This window comes from Gasterosteus aculeatus, chromosome 17 (genome assembly GCF_964276395.1).
Source record: "Gasterosteus aculeatus chromosome 17, fGasAcu3.hap1.1, whole genome shotgun sequence".
NCBI lineage: Eukaryota > Metazoa > Chordata > Actinopteri > Perciformes > Gasterosteidae > Gasterosteus > Gasterosteus aculeatus.
The window spans coordinates 6,638,668-6,663,498 of record NC_135705.1 but is presented as its reverse complement, the minus strand read 5'-3'; the positions used below and the strand labels follow the sequence as shown (position 1 = coordinate 6,663,498).

General features: G+C 44.3%; 1 protein-coding gene across 1 annotated transcript; it reads right to left on the bottom strand.

Moving 5' to 3' along the window:
* Positions 1-6,342: 6,342 nt before the first annotated feature.
* Positions 6,343-16,530, bottom strand: dusp7 (dual specificity phosphatase 7). Its single transcript, XM_040203427.2, has 3 exons — positions 14,510-16,530; positions 12,490-12,918; positions 6,343-10,482 (listed from the first exon to the last, which is right to left on the bottom strand). The coding sequence occupies exons 1-3, from the start codon at positions 14,916-14,918 to the stop codon at positions 10,166-10,168; spliced, it is 1,155 nt and encodes a 384-aa protein (XP_040059361.1). The 5' UTR covers positions 14,919-16,530; the 3' UTR covers positions 6,343-10,165.
* Between the last annotated feature and the right edge of the window lie 8,301 nt (positions 16,531-24,831).

The window sequence follows — 24,831 nt, the reverse complement described above, 5'->3', positions numbered from 1 at the left end:
TCCACACTTCCCCGCGGTCCATTGTATCCGTGAATGTGGGAACAAATCACTTTGCCAAAGCAGCCCATCACTTCTTCAATTAGGGCACAGCGGCGTGTGCGAAGTGTCGACCCAGTTGATTTGGGTTCAGCGCAGGTCACTTCAGGTCAGCAGGAGGCCGATAATGCGAGTTGATAGATAATCTAATGGGGTCAGATAAGGCTCTGGCTACAGAGTCCACAGCGTGAAGATACACACACAGCTCACAACTGCCATCAACACATGCTGAAACGCCAGTAAAGACCCAGTAACAGGAAACTTCTCACTTGTCTCTTTGATATTTGTGCTTTGTTTCAATAACGAAATTCTGTACCAGCTTGAATCACTTTTTTTTTTTCTCTGCCAGTGGTTCAGCCGGTCCTGCTGAGCTCTGCAACAATTCCACTTCCTTCCTGTTCCGCGGTGCGCATGGTAACCGTAGAGAAGAACTCCGTTGTTGTCGGCTGGATTGGGCCACAACAAAAAAATGTTTTTATCTCCACTCACCGCCGTATAACCAGAGGAGTGAGCGTCCTCACGGGTTTCATGATGCAGCTCCCATTTCGAAGGATATGACAGAAGCTAAAACAGGACACCATGAAGACAATCAGGAGCTTGTTGTAAAAAGTGTACTTTTTTTAATCAGACCTTCTGATGTGCACAAATAAACAGAGCCGCAGACGATGTGTTTGAAGACCAGTTTTTAGTTTCTTAGATGAACAGCTCCTCTTCATTGTGTTTAATATTGAGATAAAAAACAATTTCAAAAAGGTTTCAAGCCACTAACACATGGTGTTTGGGCCTAAAGCCTGATAAGTACAGTATCTTATCCCTTTGTGTCATCCATTGTTGACCAAAAGCTATTAAGAACAACCCAGAGAGCAACACTGTTGCTCTGAGACCAAAGGCCATTTTTGCTCCGGGCACCTGCCTCTGTAACCAAGTCTAATCAAATGTATAATACAAAAAACAAATAACGTTTGCCTTACAAAAAGATATTTCAAATTTTTCCACACCGGATGAAACATCACGTTCTGATATTTGAGCTGCAGACAAATGCAGCAGTAATTTCAGAAGTCAGATCGTCCTCATGCAGAGACGCGCCCCTGAGAGTGTCCCCCCGGTTCCCCGTCTCACATCCACCAGCCATTTCCAATCCACCGTCTCGGAGGAGCAGCCAGGGTGAAAGAGGAGGGCTGAGGTGGCCTAACGCCAGTAAGGTGCTCACAAGACGATCGGGCAATTTAAAGGAGTCAAATGTGTGCTAATGGTGGGCTAATGTGACTCTGGGGGTGCGAGGTGGGGGGGCACCACAGCGTTTCATCCATCATTCATGAATGCCAGAGGAGAGAGCACGTCTGATCGCTGATGTGTTATTGGTGCATTTTACTTGTTGCCTGAAAAATGAATGGAAATAATTTCCCCTGCTTGTTCTGAATGTTTATCTTTGGATTTAATTGTAACTTTATTTAAATACACATGAGTGTGCACAATGTAAGCTGCATGTATTGTTTTTTACCCACTTCTAAACAAAACTGCCGTTGTCACATATAAGTATATAAATAACAATGCATTTCTAAATCTAGCAATGCTCCATTAGGTTCCCTGAATGATCATAATCTTTATTTCTTCATAAAGCACTCAGTACATTTCCCTTGGTTGCTATGATCTGGACTGTGGTCTGACTGGCGGTTTTGCGGTGATCACCTGTCGCTGTTACTCTTTAACTTCCGAGCGGATGTGTGGTGCTCTTTATCCGCCTGGTGAGCACCTCGCCCCGTCTGGAGTCACGTTACACCGGCTGAGGGGGGGATGGAAAAGTGGTTATCAAGACACAGTCAGCGAAACAGATGGAGATAGGTGGTGAAAAGGACAGGATGAAAGGAAATAAAAAGAAGATTAAGACATAATGGGGGGGAAAGGAAATGAGTTAAATGAGGTGAACATTTTGTTTAATCGAAAAGTAGTAGAGTAAAGTGACTTGATTGGCTGGATGTGGAAGTGGAAAACAAACACATTATGGATTATTATTTATATTGGTTGTAAAATATGATAGAAGTGACACATGTACGCTGGCTCCAAGCTTTGTAAATCATTTAAATAAGCTTTTCCATCCGAGCCGGATCTCCGTCAGGTAAAAGCGGTTACGGTACTCTACACACACGCCGCCTAGATGACGACAGCTGTGTTAACATATCAAGTGAACGACTACAGACAGTACAAAGGCAATACAAAAATACAGTTATTTCAAAATGTAACTTCACAAACTCTTCACACATTTGCATTATATTATACTTTTTACAAGTGTGTGTCAAGGTCGAGACTACGAAAGAATAACAAGATGTCTGACTGCAGTCATCAACTAATTCCCCTGATTACAGCTGGATTTACTGGAAAGTGTGTATATGTTTGATCACAACACCCATGAGAAACGCATTCAACATCATGAGAATACGATAAGTACAGGGGGCAAAGTCACAGGGGGCAAAGAGATAAGAAGAGGCTGAATATGTTTGCTCACCAAGGACGGGATCAAAGTCAAACATTCACATTGGCACATGGGGCGGCTCATTGCGCATGTTACACACGCATTACAACCCCCACACACACACACACACACACACACACACGCACACAGTCCGAGTGTGTGAGATCATACTTTATAACCATCTCTATTTTACAGCCGGCAGCCAGCCATAACCATATTTGGCCTCGACAAATCTGCTCCAAGTGGAAAAAAACACCATGGATCCATTTTAAAGGAGAGCTGCATCAAACTTATCTCCACATTCCAAAATGTACTTTCCGTTGTGAGTTTTCGTTTTACTGCAGCAATCACGGTGTTTGAGGTGATGTCAGTGATTGATCCTGTTCAAAGTTCGTTCAGGTGTGTGTGTGTGTGTGTTTAATGAGCCGGGGCCACAGGTTTGTCACCTAACACGGTGGACTGACGAGGTGTCTATTCCCCAGCTGCTCTTGTCCAACGTTTCCTTCTAACGTGGCCCTGACTGAGTGCCCTCTGTAAGGGGCACTCGGGTTTTGTCAGCTTCACAGCAGCTGGTGTCACTGCCTTCGCCCCTTTATGGGGATGGTGTAAAAGGTGGAGTTTGATTGGGGTGAGAAGGAACAGCCTGTCCTCGTGAGGATGCCTTCCTTTTGTTTGCACGTAGAGAGAACATGGGATTCCTGTCTGTGTTGTTTGCTTTCTCGAACGAGTTCCTGCTAAATACGGATGGATTATTAATCAAATATTGGGAACGCGCTCTTTTGAACAAGCTCGGGTTTGGCGGTGCGGATGGCGCCTGTCAAGAGAACAAAAAACATGATTCAAAATGGTTATTGTTCTCGTATCCTAGTTCCTATTCTTATTTATTTCCCTGCTATTTTAGCAAAACTGTAATTCACTTTTTACAGTTCGGGATCACGCTCATCAATTTATTGCCAACAGATTTTCCGGGCTTGACAAAAATGACACGAACACTCACAATCTACTGACGAGTGGGAAAACAAGAAATACTCTGCGACACTCAGAACGCGGACTAGCGATGAAGACGTGGGGGGGTGACTGAGATCACAGCACGGCCGACAGAAACAGCACATGGACTTCGTAATAAGCAGCTGAAACTGTTGACCGCTTCCCTTCCAGTTCTAGCTTCCATTTCACAGGTAAGCAGGCCTCAACGTGATGAAACATGAACGCCTCTCCCTCCCCGCGCTGCAGCTCCCTGCCTCCCCCCTCCTCTCATTATGCTCTCCAAGTGAAGCGTTGCCGGAGAGGGTCGCTGAACTGGTTCTTTATATAACTGGGAAGGAGAGCCGAAAGAATACAGCACATCAGAGAACAGTACCACTCACAGTGGGAGGACGGTGCTCGTCTAAGTGCTGCGGCTATTTGCCACTATTTTCACTTCACTATTTTCACTATTGTAGCTCCTGAGCTCCTCTGTTTACCGGTAGCACGGCTGTGGTAGATGTGGTTTACCTGGCCGAGTTTCAGTGGTGTCAGTCAGACAGAGAGCACGAGGACAATACAGTACACACAGTATGGAGACACACACACACACACACACACAGAGTTTATTCTGCGACAAAACAGCTCATCCTGAACTCCAGTTAACGCCTTTAATTAAGCTTGAAGAGGAGATGTTGAGATCAGATCTTTCTGCTGTGACACTTCATTCACCCCTCGGATCACATTCCCAAAGAGACAGTTTGACTAAAAGCAGCGTGTCTTGTTTTCAAGCTTTCACTCTAGTTGTTCATGGAACAAGCTTTAAAATAGTCGTGAACGTCTGCTATAAAATGCACAAATATTCTTTCTTAGAGGATTTGAAATAATTTGGCTTGTGAGAAAAAAGCGCTGGTTCTTTAGGAGCCTTCATCTGAGGAGTGAACCTGACCCCGAGAACCGGAGGTCGCTTTAATCTTTTCAAAATCAAAGGTCTCAGCATCAAATAAAAAACGTTTCCTTGTCAAAGCAACCTACATGAGGTAATGCGAGCAGAATGGGAGAAAGTAATGACACGAATCGGGGCGATGCTGTCCCGGTTACGTGACCCAAACATGCACCTCTCTGGACACCAGGCTGGAGAAGCTCGATTAGTGAGCTGCGGGAAACAAAGACATGCAGCTCTAACAACGCAAATGTCATAGCGCTCCAAGTTCTCAAATGATTGAGGGAAACCTTTCCTGTTACATTAAGCGTTACGATGATGATGGGCATGTGGGAAAAGCCTGTCATCATGTTGCCAGGGAACCAGAAAGTAATCAGTCGGTGGCGTCGATCATTCTATCCCCGATCTCTTCAAACGGGCCTTCATTTCCTCTGTGTCACCTCCGCTGTCACTGTAATATCCTGTCTGAATTACCATGAGGTGAACGGATAGAAGGAACTCAGAGCAAAAATGAAAGACGCGCCGTTGTGGAAGGAGGGAAGCGAAGTGAGGGCGACACCGGAGGAGATATTTATAGCAAGCTTAGCTCTGCTCACAGCGCTGCCTTTAGATGCTCTTTTTTTTTTTTTTATTCCCACCAACCCCGCTCAGTGTGTCCCGTCGCTGATTCTCTCTCTCGCTCTTTGAATGTCAGCTTCCACGTGCACATGCGCCATTGTGAGCTGTTAGTTGAGAAGGTGAAAAAGACTGTTTGGGTGACGTGGGAGCAGCAAGTGGCCACACAGGATTCGGTTTGGAGATATAAAATTGGTGATTCCTCACATCTGGACAGCCAATTAGAAACCTTGGACTATTATTTATCTACACATAAATACTTAATATATTTACTCAAAAGAATGGTTCAACAAGTAGATGAGAAGATAATAAGTTAGTTAGCTCAATTTAGCATGAATACTAAAAGAACAGCTAGTCTGGCTCAGTCGGGAGTCCAAATACAGACCTGAAGCACTTAAGCTAAGTCATTTATTTGAGCTTGTTTGTTAATTCTGTACTAATTGCAATTTTATGTCCTGACCATTTTTTTGTGGTTGGGAGCAGTTGCTTGGCAACCAGCTAAAGCTCTTGCAAAAAGGCAAACCTTCCGACTTCAAAATCCAAGATGGCTGCTAAACAGAAGACAAAGGGAAGTCTTCCGCAAAGCCAAACTAAACCAAAACATCCATCGTCTTGTTGTTCTACTACACACAATCTAGTCTCCCAGAAGCTTATTTTCCTTTTCAAAAGGTGATTGCCTTTGGTCCCCTTATTCAGCATTCATGAGCGGTATATAATCATTTAATTCATTTACACAGTGTGTTTATTAATGCTTTTGTCAACAAGTTTAACCGCTAAATGGAAGCCAGTCTAAGGACAATAATGAAAATATAGTAAAACACAGCTGTATTAAAAGTAGAAATGTCCTCCTAAGAGGAGTTTATTGACCCTTCGCTAAGCCCTTCCCTACAACAGCAACTTTTAAATCCTTTGTTAGCTTAAGGAGCCAGGAGAAGGAGGCCTTTCAAGCAGTTAGGAGTGTAAAGGGAGTGTTGTATCGGTCATCAAGAAATGTCGAACATGTGTGGAAGATCGCAGGCTAACAAGTGAACCCATTAAAGGCTGACAAAAATGCAATTGTTAATTGTTCACAAATACCGTAAAAAAACACTTAATATGTTGTTATATTAGAGGGAAGTATGAATAAACATTTGTGGTAGAGTGTATAACCATTGTTTACGGTTTAGCCTGCAAAATCAATCATTATTAGAAAATAATAATACAACAACTGTTAGTTAGGTTGATTGATATAATTGGGAATGATTCCCTTGGGTTTATTGCAATGACTTCTATTTTTGTGTTATTTTGTGGTAGGAGATAAAAGGGACAAACGTTCTGAAGAAAAAAATATTTCAATATTTATTTGCGGTATAAACATGTCTTGTGTTGTTTCCATACACTGTACAATACAAAGGGTCAATCATATTTCCTTCAGTAGACAGATGATGAAACTGTCCCGGTTAACATGCCCCTTGTTTTCAAATTTCAGATTGCATTTTCTTTTAAAAACTGTTTACAGCACGATACAAAACAGCTTTTCGACGTGTGTCTGAAGCCGTAACACGATGCAAGATGCATTGTCAAAAAAATCCCTGAAAAATTCCTCACTGAGGTAACATTTTTAAAATCATCCACTTTTTCGCTCGCGTTGTATTTAGCGCCGCCGCCCCTCTCTTTCGCGCCCGCTTCTCATCCGCTCCCGAGCACACTCCTACCGAGATGTAGCTACAAGTTTAAGGACACAGAAACTGCCGTTCCCGTCATCTGGCAAATGTACAAACAGAGAAAAAGACTTGATTTCTCTTCCATTGTTACAAAGACGCACACGCACACAAAAGAAAACACAAGAGAGCAGCTTGAAACCATCCATATTCGGGTGAAATAGAAAAGCTCCGTACTGAAATACATTTCAATCCTAGGGTGCCAGGGATGAGGTTGTTTTTCTACTTTTAAGTCGGGTGTAACTGCAGATGAGAGAAAGCCATTCAAGCGTGGTAGCACGGTTTTCATCTCTGATGTTGCAGGACAGGAAATTTGCATATTAATTAAAAACATATATTTATATATACTTAGATATATATTCATATCGAAAGGCCACAGGAATAGAGCATGTGATATCAAAACGGAGAAAGACGTAATTATATAAGCAGGGGGCTGTAATCGTCGCTCACAACTGGCATGCTGACCCACAGCTCCGGCTGCGTGGGTGTCAGTGGGGCCTCTTTAGGTTTTGGACACCCCAGGTGAAATGGTACTTCGGTCCACGAGCCCTATCGAGCTGGATCTTGTGTGGTAATAATAGAATAGATATAGTACAAAAGAAGAAGTTTAAAAAAAATTTGAGGTCTTGGATCTACAAAAAACTGCAAAAAGGGTGTTTTGATATATATTGCAGAGTAACAAAGAGGACTTTGTGTGACCCGCGGTTATTACCATGTTCTGATTCAAATGACAACAAATGACTGTTTACACAACGTTTTTTTCTAAAGTGAGATACAAAGTATTGAACAGTCAGCATTAGAAACAAGTTAGAAAGATTATATAAGGCCAGCGAAAACCAACCCTGTTCAGATTCAACAGCCGTGCCCTCTGCCCACTTCTTTGTTTCTAGACCGTGTCCACATCAGCGCTGTGAAACCAAACCTCTGCAGCCTTTACCAAAGCAAACAGATGTGCAAGTCCTCCAAGAGAAGGTGCGTTGTTTTCAGCTTCGTTTGCAACATTTTAACCAACTACAGGTCGTCCTCGGACCATCAGGCCAGAGGAGGACGTGCAGGTGGTCTGAGCGTCACTCGTAACTTGAAAAAGAGCTGCGATTCCAGTGTCATGATGTTTTTGAGCTATTTAGACAGCGTATTAATAGCATCTTCTTTTCTTTTTTTGGTACTGTCGCTGCTAAATGTTATGTCTGCAAAAGTTACATGCCGAATCAGACCCGTATGAGCATCCCTCAACGAAAGAAATTAGGAGAGATTTAGTATGAAAAAAATAAAATTGTTAATGCATGACGCCCAACGTGCCTACAGACATTGACATAAGTCTAAGTGCTGCAGAGCAGTTCGACTCATTGGAGGAAACTTACGTTAAATAAGCACAAATCCTGCAGCATTTGCACATTATTTTTGGAGTATCTCAAGTTAAGGTGCTTCTGATGTGGACAAGATCTCAGAAAACTCTTTTAACTACATGCCGTGTACCGCTGTGTTCAGCAGCAACAGCAGTTTAAAAAAACGGTCCTCATCAATCGTCTTCCTGCCATGTGATGCAACATCCAACCCGTGGTCACTGTTAGAGAGCATACAGTACCGCAGCATGCTCAGGTATACAAAATAATATCAATCTGTTTACCATTAGCTCTATTATATATATATATATTTATATCAATCTGCGTTTAATATATCTTTCATTTAGCCAAGGCTTAAGGGTGAATCAACTCAGACAAACCTTTCTTTGACCTAACGGGGGGTGATCCCTTTGCTTTGTGTTTTCTCCAATGCAGTTACGGGACGTGGAGCTGCTGTAGGAGCTAAGTGCAGTCTGTCGCTGAGGCCAGTCCCAGTGCACAACACTATAATACCAACGCCAGTAAAAGAGGAAATTGGGGCGGCAAATTGAAAAACATCCTGTTAGGCAAAAAGAAGTACGGCAATACAACAGTGGTGAGGCACTTCCTTGCCAAAGGTTGCTAAAATAAGTTGAGCAAAAAGTCGTTTTGAAACGTTAACACTGCCGTAGCACCTCAAACGCCAGAGGTGTGAGAAACCAGTTTGGCAAAAGAAAAACACACTATGGTCGGACAGTATGCGACGTGATGAAATAACTGAGGAAGTCCAGGAAGTTTACTTCTTTACTGAACTGACAGAAAACCGCTGCTGGGAGACAACTGGTTCTTCTTGTAAGGCAACTGGATGAGTCATCGGGGGGGCGGGAGAAGGAACCCGCACTTGACCGAGTGTCAACTCGCCTGTAGCATCTATCTGGCCCCGTTCGGGCCCGCCGCTCGTCTTCGTCCCCGACACCCCCCACCCAACCCCCCCGAACCCGACCCAAACCTCTAACCCCTGAACCGCGTCCTTTGCTGGTGGGGTGGGGGGGGGTGGGGGCTGTCCCTGCTCCCTCCCCACTCCACGGTGCAGCTGTCGGCACTTGTCGCAGCCTGGGACTGGCCTCTCCTTTGCGCTCCTCCTCTCTGAATGTCTCTTTATCTGCCCCGTTTCCAGCACCGGCTCCAAGTGCCAACAAGTCAATGGCTACGCCACTGTGCAAACTGCATTAGGTCATTACAAACCTCGAGGAGAAAAGAAGAAGAAGAAGAAGAAAAAAAAAGACAACTGGGAATATCACAATGACGTTCCTCTTTGTTGGCGTCTCCACCCTTTCTTTAGTTTTACAATCTCGTAAGCCGTTGTTGGATTGAATAGATACAATTTCTATGTGTATATATTTATATAAGGTACAGATTTGTGCGCAAATGTACACAAAAATATACAAAAATGCATAAAGACATACTGGATTTTCTGCTATGTACGTTGACATAGATACAGTACATAGAGAACAAACATACATACTGTCTGTGTTAATTCCTTGGTTTGTAAAACTCTACATTCAGTAGAGCGAGATTCCCTACGAGCGAATCCCAGATCCTCCACTTGGCACCAGCCAGCTCGGCCAGAGAGCCGGCAGAAAGACGGAGAGGATGTCCTTCTCTCACGAGCGCCGTAGATTTTTCCTATCTTTGTATGAAGCTGTCTGTCCTCCCGCGTCCTTTGCTCGGTCGGTTAAGTCTCCTAGGTTCTTTGTGACAAGACAAGTTGATCATGGCTCTTTCTCTCTCTCCATTTCAAATCGAGAGGACGCCACTGTAGACCCAATTTGTCAGTCCCCCCCTCCCCACCCGGATTAAAAAGAAAAAAAGAAGAAAAAAAAAAAGCGTTCCCCTTTGAAGGTGGCATCCGTGACCTTCCCTGCCCGTCCGGCGCTGTTCCTTCGCCAAAGTTCTCAGACAACGAGCCTCGGGGGGCAAAAACATTCCCTAAAACTGGCAACTTCCTTCCAGTGCAGCCGCTTGTTATCATGGTAACAAAACCTACCACCCCCCCCCCCCCCCCCCTCCCTACCCTCCTCCCCCACAAAAAAAGGAACAGTCACCCCACCGGTTTTCACCTGGACTCCAGCGTGTCCAGCTGAAACACGTTGTGATTGGTCGGGGTGGTGAAGAAGAGCTGGTCGTGCGTCGGGGAGGTCGAGTGGTTGTCACAGGGGCTGCTGAGGCCCAGCGTCCGCTCAAAGTCCAGCAGCTGGCCCATGAAGTTGAAGTTGGGGGAGATGTTTGACTTTTTCCGCTTGACAAAGTCGTAGGCGTCGTTGAGCGACAGGTTGAGCTTCTGCATCAGGTACGCCACCGTGACGGTCACCGAGCGGCTGATCCCGGCCAGGCAGTGCACCAGGATGCCGCACTTTTTGGAGCGGGCCTCGTCTGCAGGAGATTAGATACAACATTATCTTTGAGCGAGATGGAAAAGATTTATTTAAAGCATCGTTTTTTTTATGCTGTATAGTTTGGATATGGACCCCAAAAAGCAGTTGTTGCTATGGTAATAACTGATTCAATTTCTACTAAACAATATTTACAGAATATCAATGAATTGGAAAAAAATCCTCTGACATATTTAAGTTGTTATGTAAGGCATCATTGTGAAATATAATCCTGATAAATCCTAAAGAAAAAAAATTCCATTGTTGCTTTTATATTCACACACACATTTTCAGTCACTTTAAAGCATTTGACGGTGTTCCACTGTTTTTAATTACATGAGATTAAATTCTTCACATGTAAGTCAAAACAATTCAAACTACTCCATATTATCAGTATCAGTATCAAATTACAACTAAATTGCAATCATTTGTGCAGTAGAAATATTATGTTATCACGATGTAACGCCACAGAACGTCCCCCCGCGTGGTACAACACCGGCATACTCCAAGTCACAACGCATACAATTACACCTTTCCCTCCAAAAATTTCAATATATGTTTACTCCAGAGTGACCTTTCTCATTGACAGCAGAAAGAAATGTTTCATTCTGCTCTCTTGTCCTCATTCTGTAGTAAAACCTGGATGAAAAACCCCATCTTACATTATTGAAGGGCTACATCCACCATCCGTCTATCAGTTACGAGGCCCTGCACTAGCATCTCTGCAGGCCATTAGAGCGAGAGTTAAGTGCTTCTTTCCTTTCTTCCTCCTCTCTCTGTGTGTCTCGCTCTCTTTTATCCTCTCCTGTATCTCTCTCTGCCTGCATCTCTTGTTGTGGGATTGGGGTCAGCTGGCTCTTGAGCTCAGGCGGCCAAGCAGATGTCGAATGAAATGTATATGCGATGTGTGCTAACATTCCACAAGCATAGAAGGCTGAAAAGTCAAACAAGTGAAGCGTGGTTAATTTGTCCCGAGCTGATCTTTGGATTGTGCAGCGTTACATAACTTCATTTGTGCTTTACATGATTTGTAACGCAATAAGTGTCCACATATCTGCCTGTTTAATTGCCTGAAACCACTAAATTCCTCCATCTCTACATGTGCATACAATCATTTCAGATATTTAAGGAATCCGCAGTTTACATATGTACACATCAAGGTCACATCTGGGTCTCCTTTTCACCACGAGCTTCTCTCCTCCACCCACAATTACCGTGCTGCTACTAAAAAGACCTGATGTAATCCCTGCACATTACAGCCAGCCAAATTGCAACATTTAACATCCTCATGACCCGAATCTACCACGACCTGTGGCTCTGGCATATGTCTCACTTCCTCCCACCAAAGCTAAAACATTAGTCTTAAAAAAGAAAGGAAATGTCTTTGGCCTGGACAATCACAAAGACCGTGGTTCTCATTAACTGATCACAGGGGGAATTCATTCATTATCTGGCATTGAGTCAAAGGGAATGAGAGGAAATACCTTAAAAGGATGAAGGCGCTAAAATCATTGTGGCTTTAAATCTCAAATATAAATTTCCCTGTTTAATTCATTTAAAATGTTTCTCCTTAACTTACATATCTAATTCATTTTTAATTATGAAACTTAAAATCAAACCTATGGATGTCCAAATACAGCTGGACAATGAACATTTCCGAGAATTTCACACATATTACTTTTCAAGCTTTTTCCACAAAATCCATTATTGGCAGAAAGATAATTACACAATGTATGATTAAACTGTACTGTGTTTAAAGAGGGTAATGGAGGAGTCACTTAAATTAACAAAACTAGTAATTAATTGATGGTTGATGATCAAGTATTTCACTTGTTTCAATTACTCAAATGCCGAGCATTTTCAGCATTGGTGAAACAGCATTTCACCAATTCCATGACATTTGAAGGTGTCACCTCAGACGAGTTGATAATCATAATGATGGTTAACCAGCAACTTCCCAAATCTGTTATGCAGCATTTCATGAAGAGTTCTCTCCACGTTTGCTTACCAATGAATGAGATGGCCTCGGGGAAAAACTGAGACAGGTTCTGGCTCCAGTGATCGGAGATGGGGATCTGTTTGTACTTGAAGTCCCCTTCGTGTTCGAACATGTTGGGCAGGTTGGGCGTCACGTTGAGGATGTACTTGATGTTGTACTTGCTGAGCACATCCAGGTTGGTGGAGTCTTTGGCACAGCCCAGGTAAAGGTACGGCAGGATCTGGACAGGAAACGCCGGCTGGTTAATGGGGAGCGGGCTGCCCTCCGACTCTGTGGCGCTGCCCGGCTCGCGGTCAGATTCCCCGTCTGAGCAGTCGGAGCTGATGCGAAGTCCCCCCAGGCCGAGGACGGAGGCTGGTGGCGAGCTGCTGGTACAGGAGCAGTCCAAATTGGTCTCGCAGTGCTCAGGGTACTCCGACTGGAACTTGTTGAAGCCCCCTGGCGGATGAGGAAAAGACCGGAAACAGTCAATTGAAGGATAAAAGCCCTGGGTGGTAAATAAAAAATGTGCCCTGTGCGTGACGACGGCCGAGGTTGTGTAATAAAACATCTACAAAATGGCAGCTGAATGTCAAGTCTGTATCGTACAGGAGGTGCACCGTGAAGCTGAATGACAAGAAATGGACCTTCAATTAGCAGTAAAATCAACCAAAGAAATTGTAAAAAAAAATAATAATTAAATAACAGAAATGTTTTGGAGAGAAATAGCAATGTTAATGGTTGTAAATCGGTACAAATGATGTTTCCAAGCATACATGTCTGTTTCGCCCCTGTGAATTGTCACTCTAATAACATTACATTCTATCAAGCAGCGGGTGTACAAGGGGCTATCCAAATGGAAGCAATTTACATAACTTTCTCATCAACCCACGTACATCGTAAACATGATCCTATTCTATTGACAATTAAATAAATATACCGATTTTTGTTGCCGCTGAAAAAGAATTGCAGTTCTCGCGGCCACGCCCCCTTTTTATGCAACACTACGGATTCGCATTTTATCAACGCGATATTGGCGTCATTCTGGTCGAAGCGACGAGGGCCGGCCAGATGTGCTCCATTGACAAAAGAGTGCTGCGGACATCGCTCGGCGCGGTGGACTTTTTTTTTTTTTTGTGAATGGCAGCTCGGTTTCACGTTTAGGTGAAACACCGCTTAGAAGTCAAGAACGCGCGCGCGCCTTCAGACGCCGGCGCCTCGTGTCCTGCTCGCACGGGAAACGTGGAGGATTTATTCAGACTGCGTCGTCCTCGTCTCCTCGTTTCCTCTTTCATTCATGAAAAAAAAAAGAGAGAAAAAAAAACCGCTAGTCTTTTTTTTCCCCCTGAAGGAGCACAACATGGCGGGGCCGTTTATTTTTTATATTTTTTAAAGCATTTAATTGAGAACATATTTACCGAGACACCGAACGCTACTTTAGGTTAGCCCGTATTGAAAGAAAGCAACACAGTAACCCAGGCGAACCCATCGCGTGACGGAAGTGCGATGTGAAACTTCATTGAGACTTCGCAGTGAGTGAAGCTCACGTGTTTCACCTCGTTTCCAATGCGCCCATAATAACTGCTGTAATAGTCGAAGCTGTCGCTGCCTCATTACGGTTCATACATAATTAATAAGACCCGAACTCTAGTCGGCAGACGGCTGATGGCCCCACTGGATGTATTCACGGTCCCGCCATACTGTGACACCTAAATATCCCTATCGCTATTTAACAATGTGTTATAAAAGGTGGGATACTAACGAGGGCGGGTAAAAGGGGAACATGCCCTTTTCCCCAAATAGGATCTTCTCCAAGGGCTTTACATCAAAGACCCAACAGAAAGCATGAAAACATGGTCCTGCGCATGAATTGTCATAACTCTCATATCTGTAGTTGAGTGCTTGTTGAAAAGAAACACAGCCGCACAACATCAGAGCGAAATCAAACAATCTCCTCTCTTGTTTTTCCCTTTCTTCTAATGAATTAAAGCAACCATAGTCTCCGACGCAGGAGCCCTTTTAGGGCTTTTTAAAAGCCAGCTCCTCTTACCCTCCAGGTGGAAAGCCTTGCACCCGTCGTCCCGCAGTTTCTGCAGCAGCAGCCCCAGCACGGAGCTCCCGAGCCCGGACTCCTGCCGCTCCGGGGTCGCCTCGTCGTACAGGACCACCACGTCCGTCTTGCACCTCTTGACGAATTTCTCCTTGTCCTCGTTGTTGGGGATGATGGAGCGGATGGGGAGGTTGCCCTTCTTCAGCCTCCGGAGCATGAGGCCCGGGATGGCCAGGTTGATGGCCGACTCGATGTGCGAGGACTCGTACAGCTCGTGGGTCCGGCAGTCCAGCAGCAGCAGGGAGCCGGCGCCGGACTCCAGCTCCTCCTGCAGCCACTCCGCGCTCTTACTCGACATGGTAGTCGCGGTCACGATCGCGGGGTCCCTCCGCAGGTGATTTATTTTCATCGGGGAAACGTTAATCCGCCCGTCCCGTGGCGTGACATGGGGAAAAAAACGCAACACAACAGGAGGAGAGAGAGGAGAGGAGCGAGAGAGAGGAGAGAGAGGAGAAATCACGGCGCTAAACTTCTCGTCCCGCCGCTGCGCGCTCCTGCGGGCGACGTCCCTCTCTGGTCTCCGGAGCAGCGAACTTGAACATGCGGGAGGGTTTCTTTACCCCCCCCCCCCCCTTCCTTCCTTCCTTCCTTCCTTCCTTCGGTCCGGTAGATGCAGCGGAGGCGTTCAGTCCAGTCCACGGACGTCCATTCGGCGAGCGCGCTCCAGCCCGAGCTTGGCGCCGCGTCGGGGTCTCGGGGTGTGAGTTGCGGGCGAGTCGCCGAAGCTCATGACTGCCGCGGTGGTTTCGACGTGCTTTTTGGCCCCCCGGGGTGCGCCTCTGCTCCGTCGGCTGCGCTGGATGCGTTGAGGAGGCTCTGCGGGCTTGTCATTGAGACGGAGGGCGGGGTGGAGAGATTTAAAGGCGCAGAGCCGCCGAGGAGTCGCTGGAGCTCAAGGGCGCTTCTCACGACATTCATGTCCATTCATTGAGAGCCGAACGGAACCGGGGCTCGTTTGGGAATGACACATTCTGAGGAATCCGCCAATAAAACACACACATTTTGATTTATTTACGGAAAGGCATGTTCTGTATGTGCAACCTTATCTTTTTTTGTTGTTGTTGTTGTAAAAATGCCAAAATGTTCCTCATAAATAAGACTTTTAGGGTTCTAAGCCTGTCACAATTATGGTTTATTTATATTTGACTAAAAGCTATGATGCTTTCAAATTAGGTTTGAGAATTAGAACAACAATAATGTCATATTCTTTTGTTGATGTTTGTTTCCTGGGTCAATAATTCATCATCGATCTCAACAATTGAGGAAATACATTTTTAGAACTTTTACAGTAACTGTAACATATGCACGACAACCTGGTAATCCCCCCCCCTTCTGCTGATGAATTTTGCCAATTGAGTGGTCACTAAATGCCCCATGCGGTTTTGAGAGGAAGAGGAAGTTTTGTTCCTCATTCTGTGACAAATGTGCTAACTTTGATATTCCGGGCATTAATGCAGCCGCGTGCATCTTTTTGCTACTTAAACATAGTGGACTAATGTCTTCTGGTGCATTTTCTCTCCCGCTCTGTGTGTGTGTTGTAATCCAAACTCCTCTGGACTTCATTTACGTAGCCGGGCCGCACATTCCTTTTACTCCATTTTTATCCATGCAACTTTTATCCATGTGAGGCCTCTTCTTGACTCACAATGTTGTCAGGTAGCGTCCACCGTTCGCTCTGTTGGCACTGTTGGCACTGTTAGCCACCAGCTCAGCCAACCCAGCATGTTGAGGGGTTTGGAGGTACAAGATAGTCTCTGAATTCCGTATCGAGCCCCAGTTAACATTCATATTTCTTTCTCTAAACAATACTCTCAATACAGTTTATTCAACCTGTGGCACTATTACCATATTGCTCACAAACATATCCTTATTTGTATTCTATGCGCCAAAACTTACCTACAAGAGCACTGTTATCATCCCTTTCACTTATTTTTGTCAATGATGGACAATAAACTGTTTTAATGAAATAGAATTATGGGCTTCATTCACAAGAAAAGTGGGTTCATTTCCACTGATACGGACCACTGGACATGATGCTTTATTTAACTTCCTTGTATTTCATATTGTTTGACTGACTCCTTTTTATCTACAGGTCCAATGTAAATTTTTGTTAACATCATCATAAGATCCAGAGTTAATAATGCTGATAACGTTTCGACATTAACATCTTGCAGCAGCTCAATGGGGCCGGTGTACCTGCTGCCGCGGGTCATCACATACGTTTCACCACGAGTGACCTAATAAGGCGTCAGCAGGTTGTGACAGAGGAGGAAAAGAGGAGCGTTTGATTTCCTCACAGCTGCAGAAAGGAGGAGTGGGGGGTGCACCAGCTGCAGACAATGGTTCTTTATCCCCCCCCCAGTGACTTACACACACACACACACACACACACACACACACACAACAAAACACACAGATATACATGCTTATACACAAGTACACAAACAGACACACACACACAAACTTTAGGGCTCTTGTTTTTCTACTCCCTTCATGGACAACAGGCTCTCTTAGAGATGTGTAGCCACTTTGTGTGGCTGTCTGGTAGTAAACACAAACTATCATTACTTATTTTTAACTTTCATGACCGAGGGCGTAAACTTATGATGAAGCTCTATCGGAGTTTGTTTTATTTAGCGTGTTACACGACGACAACTTGACTTGTTGCTTTAAAAGTACGTATGATAAAATCATCAGGTGGCAATCTGTGTAACACTGTAAAATATTGTGTTTGAGGTTCTGATACCAGGTTGTGTGAAGTTATTATACTACATTCCTGGTGCATTCACTATCATTTCATGTTTTGATCCGATTGGCTTGTTTCTGTGGTATTTTAGTGTTTCTGTTTTGAAGTTGTCCTTCTCGGGTCGTCTAAACTCTTAACTCGGCCGATTGTCAGTGGCAAATCTAAAAATGACACTCGCCTGACAACATAAAGCAAAAAGCATAAAACCTTCAGATGTTGATTTAAATGCTGTACATCGTATTCATTTTGAGCCACATTGCTCGTTGTATTATACTCTGATTGAGAAGACACGTTCTCAGTGTCTCGTGTCTTAATAACTGTTGTTTGTAGATACGTTATGTAATAAAAGCAAGATAAGACCAATCGGCTTATGTAAAGATTGGAACATATTCAACGCTATCTGAACAACAAAAGACATGAGCTCATCAGCGGCTTCGCCCACCACTGTGAGTCTACTTGTTCATACATGCATCAACAGCCTTTAATCTGCCATTTTTGGAAAGAACAGAAGCTTTCAGATTGTCTTTGTACAAACATTTCCCGTTTCCCAACACATCAAGCATGTGTCACTGTCAGGGCTTTAGAAAATTGCCATCCTCCACTCTCCACTATACTCGAAGGGTTTTAATCAGCTTTATCATTCTCATTTTGAAAGGGAATATGAATAAGCGTCCGTACAGCATAACCTAATCAAACAGAAAAAGCAATATACGCAATATAAATGGAGTCACTGTTGACACAGAGACTCATCCTTCACCGTTGGCTCAAATCCGTCAGCCAGATGGAGGAGCCCTTAATTCCACCCTGAATCTAAACTCCAGGATGGTAATGTTATTTCCTTTAGTCCTTTCTTCCCTTTCGTCAATCTGAGACCTGAAACTGAGCTCACCTGCCTGTACGAATTGTTTTCCCTTTTCTCTGAATGAAAAAACCACAGAATATTACACAAACCCACGCAGTATCCAAAAAAACAAAGACAAAAATAAATCTTATTCTGTGAGGGGACGTGTCGTTAGCAAGAATTTAGAGATGGACCAAACAGATGAGCAGCAGAACAAATACACACCTATCGTTTGATCTACCGATCACTGGCAAACACCCGTTGTTGTAAAATGTCCGGTTCACTCTGTAACACCGGTGCTATTAGCCGGTTGGGAGATACATCCACCCCGACACCCCTACTGTGCACTCGCCTGGAGCTTCTTGGCCATGAACGGCCTTAATCCGGGGCAGAAAATGCCCACATCCCTGGAAAATCCCCCTAGGTTCAGTCCGATATTCAAGTCTCCCATTCATTGTCAATGGAGCGACTCAGAAAAAGCTTTTTTTTAACAAATCAGAATGCTCTTGATTTCAACCTCTGCGAGGGTATAAAGGTCATTGTTCATGTGACTCGACTGCTGCTGTTGTTCATTAAGACAGATGAATTTGATCTTGTACCCTGTGTATCATCACGGAGGTACGGTACATCCAGACTCTGTGTTTCTGCTTTTTTGTCTGAGGTCTTTGTGGTTTTAAACCTAGAGCGAGGTGGTCACCCGTCTCCCACACCAACGCCGGCATTTCCTCTGCCGTTTCCTTTGCCCCCAAACACGGAGGTCGACAACACATAAAACACAGGCCTGGAAAATGTATCACAGCACTTTGTCCGTCTCTGCTCAGTCGCTCCGTGATTCCTGTCTATTTGTTAATCACAAACATATGCAGGAGAGAGGTTTTCATATAGAGGGACTGGTTTAGTTACTTGACAGAGGTACTTTTAGTGTAGTTTTTGTTAAACAATCCAACATTGATTGACACTCACATTGGTCATAAATCAGAGACGCAGATTCATCCAGTTTTGTCCGTAATTGCAGATGATACTGTGATGGTGCTTAGTAGGAATTTATAGAAAAAAACAGCATTTTCTGATTTCATCTGACCAGCAGTTCCAGAGTCGAGGAAGCCGGACTGCAAAAACTTCTTTTTCTTCTGATTCTTTGGTTTTGATTCTCATACCTGTGAATTTCTGGTCAACACCTATCAGAGAAACTCAAGCACAACTCAGGCTTGTATGAGTAGCTTACAAATATAATAAAGAGTAGACCATAACAACAAGTCTGAAAATCTCCAAGAAATGCAGGTAACTGCTGCAGAGAAGCCAGATTTGGGGTCATGGACATTCCGATATGTGATCTCTAAGAAGCTGAAGCTTCGACCAGCTTTACCAACCGAGTCAGGACCATAAAGAGTTCCCCCGCAGGTCAAAATAAACATTTTCGGCAATTGATAGAAAACCAGCTAATGACAATTTGCATACTCAGGTATTTTAAGAAATTTATCAAGGAAAAAGAAAAAATGTTCACGCTTCTCAAATATGAGGATTCGCTGTTCTTCTCTTCCTTCGTTTGGTTGTTGAATATCTTTTAGTTAGTCTATCAACCGCAGGGGCCTCAAAGGATGAGATGTGGTTGGTGAACTGGTGCAGCGATAACAGTGTAAAACGAAAAAAACAGGCCGCTATCAATTTTTCAGAAATCCAAGAGACAGATGTGTGACTGTGTGCATTATATGTGTATCCTGTATGTATAGTGGGCGTGTGTGTGTGTGTGTTCATTGAAGAGCGGTGAAGAACTACGAGACACAGAGAACCCTCGCGGCTGAATGCGTTATTGAAGACCAAACTAGAAGGAAGCAGAGAGACCTTGAGGTAGATCTTGAGGTAGAATGGATCTAAAGAGGATTTGGGTGAGTGGCAATGACGGAAATCAGTGTACATCTGAATGAAATCTCCTAAATCTAGCAGTAATTCAGAGAAAACTACTGAATAAAGCATGCAATGCTTCACAGACAGGCCTTCATCCTAAAAATAAAATACACTTAAATACTGCGAATATCTGTGAATGGCCAAATCTGCGCCAATGTTCAAATCCAATCCAAGGGGAGACACCCAAGGTGAATATGGTAGATTAAACTAGTAGCTTTCACCATGAAACTGAAACGTTGTGTGTGTGTGTGTGTTGAGTGTGCCTGAAGTGGAAGACCAAAAAAAATGTTTTGCGTAAATGGCCTTCAAAGATATGAAGTTTTCTGTATTTGTGCAGGACGCTAAATGGGAAATAATACAATAGATGATACCATGACACTTCTTCTGTTGATCCCTAGAAAGAGAACAGCATTTATTTGTTTGGATATGCAAGTGAGGCCTCTTTGAATGCTACGGATACAAACAGCAAATGTGTAATAAGATAAACATACAAATGTCCATTTTGGATGTTTACTTACACCGCTTCTGAAAAATGAGGCTCAGTGTCTCATTTCCACTCGTTTTTTCGGGTCCTCTTTGGGTTTCCACTGTGGTTGGGACACTGACTCACTGCTGCAGGGATCTTCGAGCCGACACTTTCATCAGGAAACCGACGCAACGTTCACGACATCTGCACTTCAGTGCAGATGTGGTTTTAAAGGCCGCCATTTATTTAAATCTAGGTCTAGCTTTTAACTATCCACTTCTAATGAATAAAAAGAAATACGGATGCCATATTGATGTTTGCTGGCCGATCAGCGGTCGGCACCTTGTAGTGACAGCTCAATTTGTTTGGAACCTCAACCTGAATTATATCCAAAAGAAAAAAGCCAGGCACTATCTAGTGACTTTGGAAAACCAAAAACAGACAAGTTCAGTATAGTTGGTGCCGTATCACACGGTGCAGATTGGATATTCGAGAATACTGAGGCCTTTTCACTTCACCCAGAAGTCACAGGGAGCAGGTCAGGCGGCATTGAGCGGCACCAACGGATGACATTTCAGTTGATCAAAATTATACCGGTAGAATATGAGCACGGTAGCATGCAATTAGTCTAAAGTACCACTGTGCAGTGGTGCTGCCTCACAAAGCAGCTGGCGTGGCAGCATTGGGCTTCATTTCAATGTTGATACATGAATATTTCCTCACTTTCACAAAGTGCTGCCAGTTGCACCGGAATCTATTCACTAACACAAATATGCAGAAGAGACGAGGTCGTCACAGCAAAGGGTTTGATCTGCACCTCTTTGATTTAACAAAACTCTCCCGTCGGGCTGAGGAACAAAATGAAAAGTCTCCAAACACAGAATGGAGAGTTAACAGTAGAAATCCTCCAAAAAGCTGAGTCACCACCTCAATCTCTGCCCTCTCAATCTCTGCAGATGTCTGATCCAGAACACACACACACACACACACACACACACACACACACACACACACACACACAGGACCGGTTTTATTCCCAGCTTGAGTGAGTATTTAATAAATCAATGAATCAACACGAGAAAAGCAACATCAAGTCCGGTCGACTCTTTATTTGGTTAAAAAAAAAAAACACCTGTACGCCTACTCTATCTAATCAATCTGCAGAGCAAACACACTGTGACTATGCAGGCCAGATTGTAAAGGCATTGAGGTGAGTCATTGTGTGTTAACTATTTCCTCACCTCACACACACACACACACACACACACACACACACACACACACACACACACACACACACACACCCCTGAACTGGTTGTATTTTTGTCACCTGGAAATTACATATGAGGGATTTCTACTGTAAGCACTTCTACAAAATATATACTGTGAATATACCTCACGGACGTGTATAGAATAGAAGTCTTGGCTGAGCAGCAGAAGTTTGCGTTCCCTGGCATGAACCCGTAAATAGACCCGTGATAAGAGGGCAGCATGAACTTGCTTTTACAAGAGCTGGGGCTCCTTTTTCAGATCGCCAGAAGTTGGTGAACTGGATTAAAAGCCTTTTTTTTTGCTGTTGCTGTTGTTGAATCGGCTTACAACAGAGGGAGACTAAATGAAAAGAAACCTCACTGCCGTGGTGCATTCGCTCTCTCCGGGATCAAATGGAAAATATAGTTTTTTGGAGAAGAAGCTGGAGCTGAAGCGTAGGTTGGAGGAGCACAGCGCCAAACCTCAGCCACTGCCGACAAGCTCGGCTTCGTCTCAAAGGGTGAAGGAGTGGGAGGCGATCAGGAGGGGAGGGGGGAGAGAGAGAGAGAGAGAGAGGAGGGGACGGGCTGGGGGAGGAGGGGTGAAGCAGGAAATGAGGCACAGGGGAATATTGCCAAATCCAGCAGCAGCGGTCAGAGAAGACATGGTGGGACTGAGTTTCTCCAACAAGTTTCCCCTCCTTTCAAAAAGGGGGCTGTAAAGAGAGCAAATGCCGCCCCCCCCCCCCCCCCCCCAACTCCCTCCCCCACTCACATACCTCTGCTTGCTATCGTTAATTTGACTCCGTTGCCGAGAGGTCTATTGTAAAGTAATAACATTTATAGAGCGATTTGTGCTTGTGGGTTTTTCTACGGTGCTTCCGCCTCGCGTTGCTTTCCTGGAACTGCTAACGGCTCTTTGTGCAGTGACCCACACTGTCAAACCCACGAGCACCAAAGACAGATTACAAGTCGGAGGCGCAGACGATTCTAAGAATCAATCTCAAATTTGAAGAGAAAAAGCAAAACAAAAAAAGAAGCCAAGAGTAGCAGGAGAGCAAAAAAAAGACACACACACACACACACACACTGACCCGCACAAAGTCAAGCAGTAGCAGCAACCACAGCACACCAGGAAAAACATATCCAGATGTTCTCCTTATAAGATCACCAACCCCCTCCTACGCAGTCACACACACACACACACACACACACACACACACACACACACACACACACACACACACACACACACACACACACACACACACACACACACACACACACTTGTGGGCCACACGTGGGCTACATATTAGAGGTTTGCTCTCCAACTCTTTTCCTTTCTTTTCACGCACGCAGACTCACACATCTGTGCAGCATATCTGTGATGACCCCTCGGAGCGTCCCTTCCATCCTTGAACATCACAACCAAACCAAAGCCCCCAAACACACCAGAGGAGTCGTGAAGTGTGGCGAGCTGTGACAGTTTAGAGTCCAGCGACATGTTGACCTATTTTACAGAGATTTCCTTACAGGAAGTCCTGTTTATCAGATGCATGCAACACTGCACAGGGGCCTTTAGCCTCAAATGAACCAGGATGGCAACTAAAGAAAGATTTCATACGCGGGTAATATTTCAGGTTTTCCTTTGGTTTACGGTTTGTTTTTTTAAAATGGGGAGGAAATAGCCAAAGAAATACAATCACGTCCTGTCGTGAGTTCAATTTGACGTCTTTAAATGTATCGTTTTGTTTCACAGCATTTTCACTTCCCAATCAACTGAAGAGAAGAAAAGCAACAAATCGTTAAAGTGGAAAAGTTACCACGGATTCGTTTTCTCTCAATTGATTAACCGAGTCGTCTCTAACCGACGCATCATTTCAGCTCTCGTCCCTTTAAGACTGAAACAATCCTGTGAATATCTATTATATTATTCTAGCTATTGAGTTCTTCGCTTTGAAGAAATGTCGTCACTACCAAAGGTTTAAAACTGCTCCCCACAAACACACAAACGACTCGCAGCTATTGAACCCACTTCAGCCCCTCCTCTCCTCCTCTAGAGCTCCTGGCAGGCCGTCTGGTTGAGGCCCATAGTGAAGGGAGCCGTTTTTCTCTGGCAAGAGTGTGTGTGTGTGTGTGTGTCTGTGTTTGTGCGTGTCCTCGGGCCCCAGACAGGAAGGAAGAGAGTGGGCCCGGCAGAAACAGCTCCAGAATTCCGGTTTTGTTTTTTCTTCTTTTTCCATCCGCGCGCCTTAAAGAAACAGTGGTCAATATTTTCCCCTCTTAGTGGCGGCGCACTGTTCTCTGAGACCTCCACAATAGGACCCAGTATGATTCACTATACTGGCACTGCGTAAACATAGTACCAGTTTGTTCAATAAAAAAAAAAAAAAAGTCTGATGAATGAAAAGGTCTTTTATGGCCCCCGATGAATCCGCACAGCGAGCAGCCGAGCGCGGCCTCGGGCTCCTTTTCATTGAGCGTCTAAAAATAAAAGTACTTATCCAGCATTAGTGGTCAGGTTACGTAAATTACTCAGGGGGGGGGGGGGGGGGGGACTTAAGGATTCTGGATACAAGCAGGGCAGGTGTATTTAGCCTTACACCTCCATGTGTTTGTAGTCGATAGTCACTCACAACATGGCAAAGGAAGGGTTGAAAACAGACAACTGGTGAACTGAACATCTCTGCTGAGGACAATAAAGACGGAAAAGTCACGATTTCTTGGGAAACCCCTTGAGCTCCGTGGACCAGAGCAGGAAACTGTCCCTTTAAAAAGTAACCCGGTGACATCATCCATTTGGCAACGATTATGAAAACAAACGATTTCCCTCGTTGCACAAAAAGAGCTCAGTGTTGTGTAAGAGCAACCGCATTCACATTCATCGACTTATTTCACAGATAACCGTTGAGAATATTTATCAACCCAGTACACTGTAATCTACTTCCAACGAATAAAATATTCAAAGTATATCAAAGGGATTCAACTAGACATATACCTTACAAACTGCAGTAATTACAATCAGCCATCCTGCGCTGATAATCCCAAAAAAAT

Excerpts from the sequence above, each read along its gene's own strand:
- dusp7 (XM_040203427.2), bottom strand. The coding sequence starts at position 14,918 with ATGAAAATAAATCACCTGCGGAGGGACCCCGCGATCGTGACCGCGACT. Across the intron at positions 12,919-14,509 it reads CAAGGCTTTCCACCTGGAGG|GGGGCTTCAACAAGTTCCAG; the intron begins GTAAGAGGAGCT and ends CTCATCCGCCAG. Across the intron at positions 10,483-12,489 it reads CGAGGCCATCTCATTCATTG|ACGAGGCCCGCTCCAAAAAG; the intron begins GTAAGCAAACGT and ends AATCTCCTGCAG.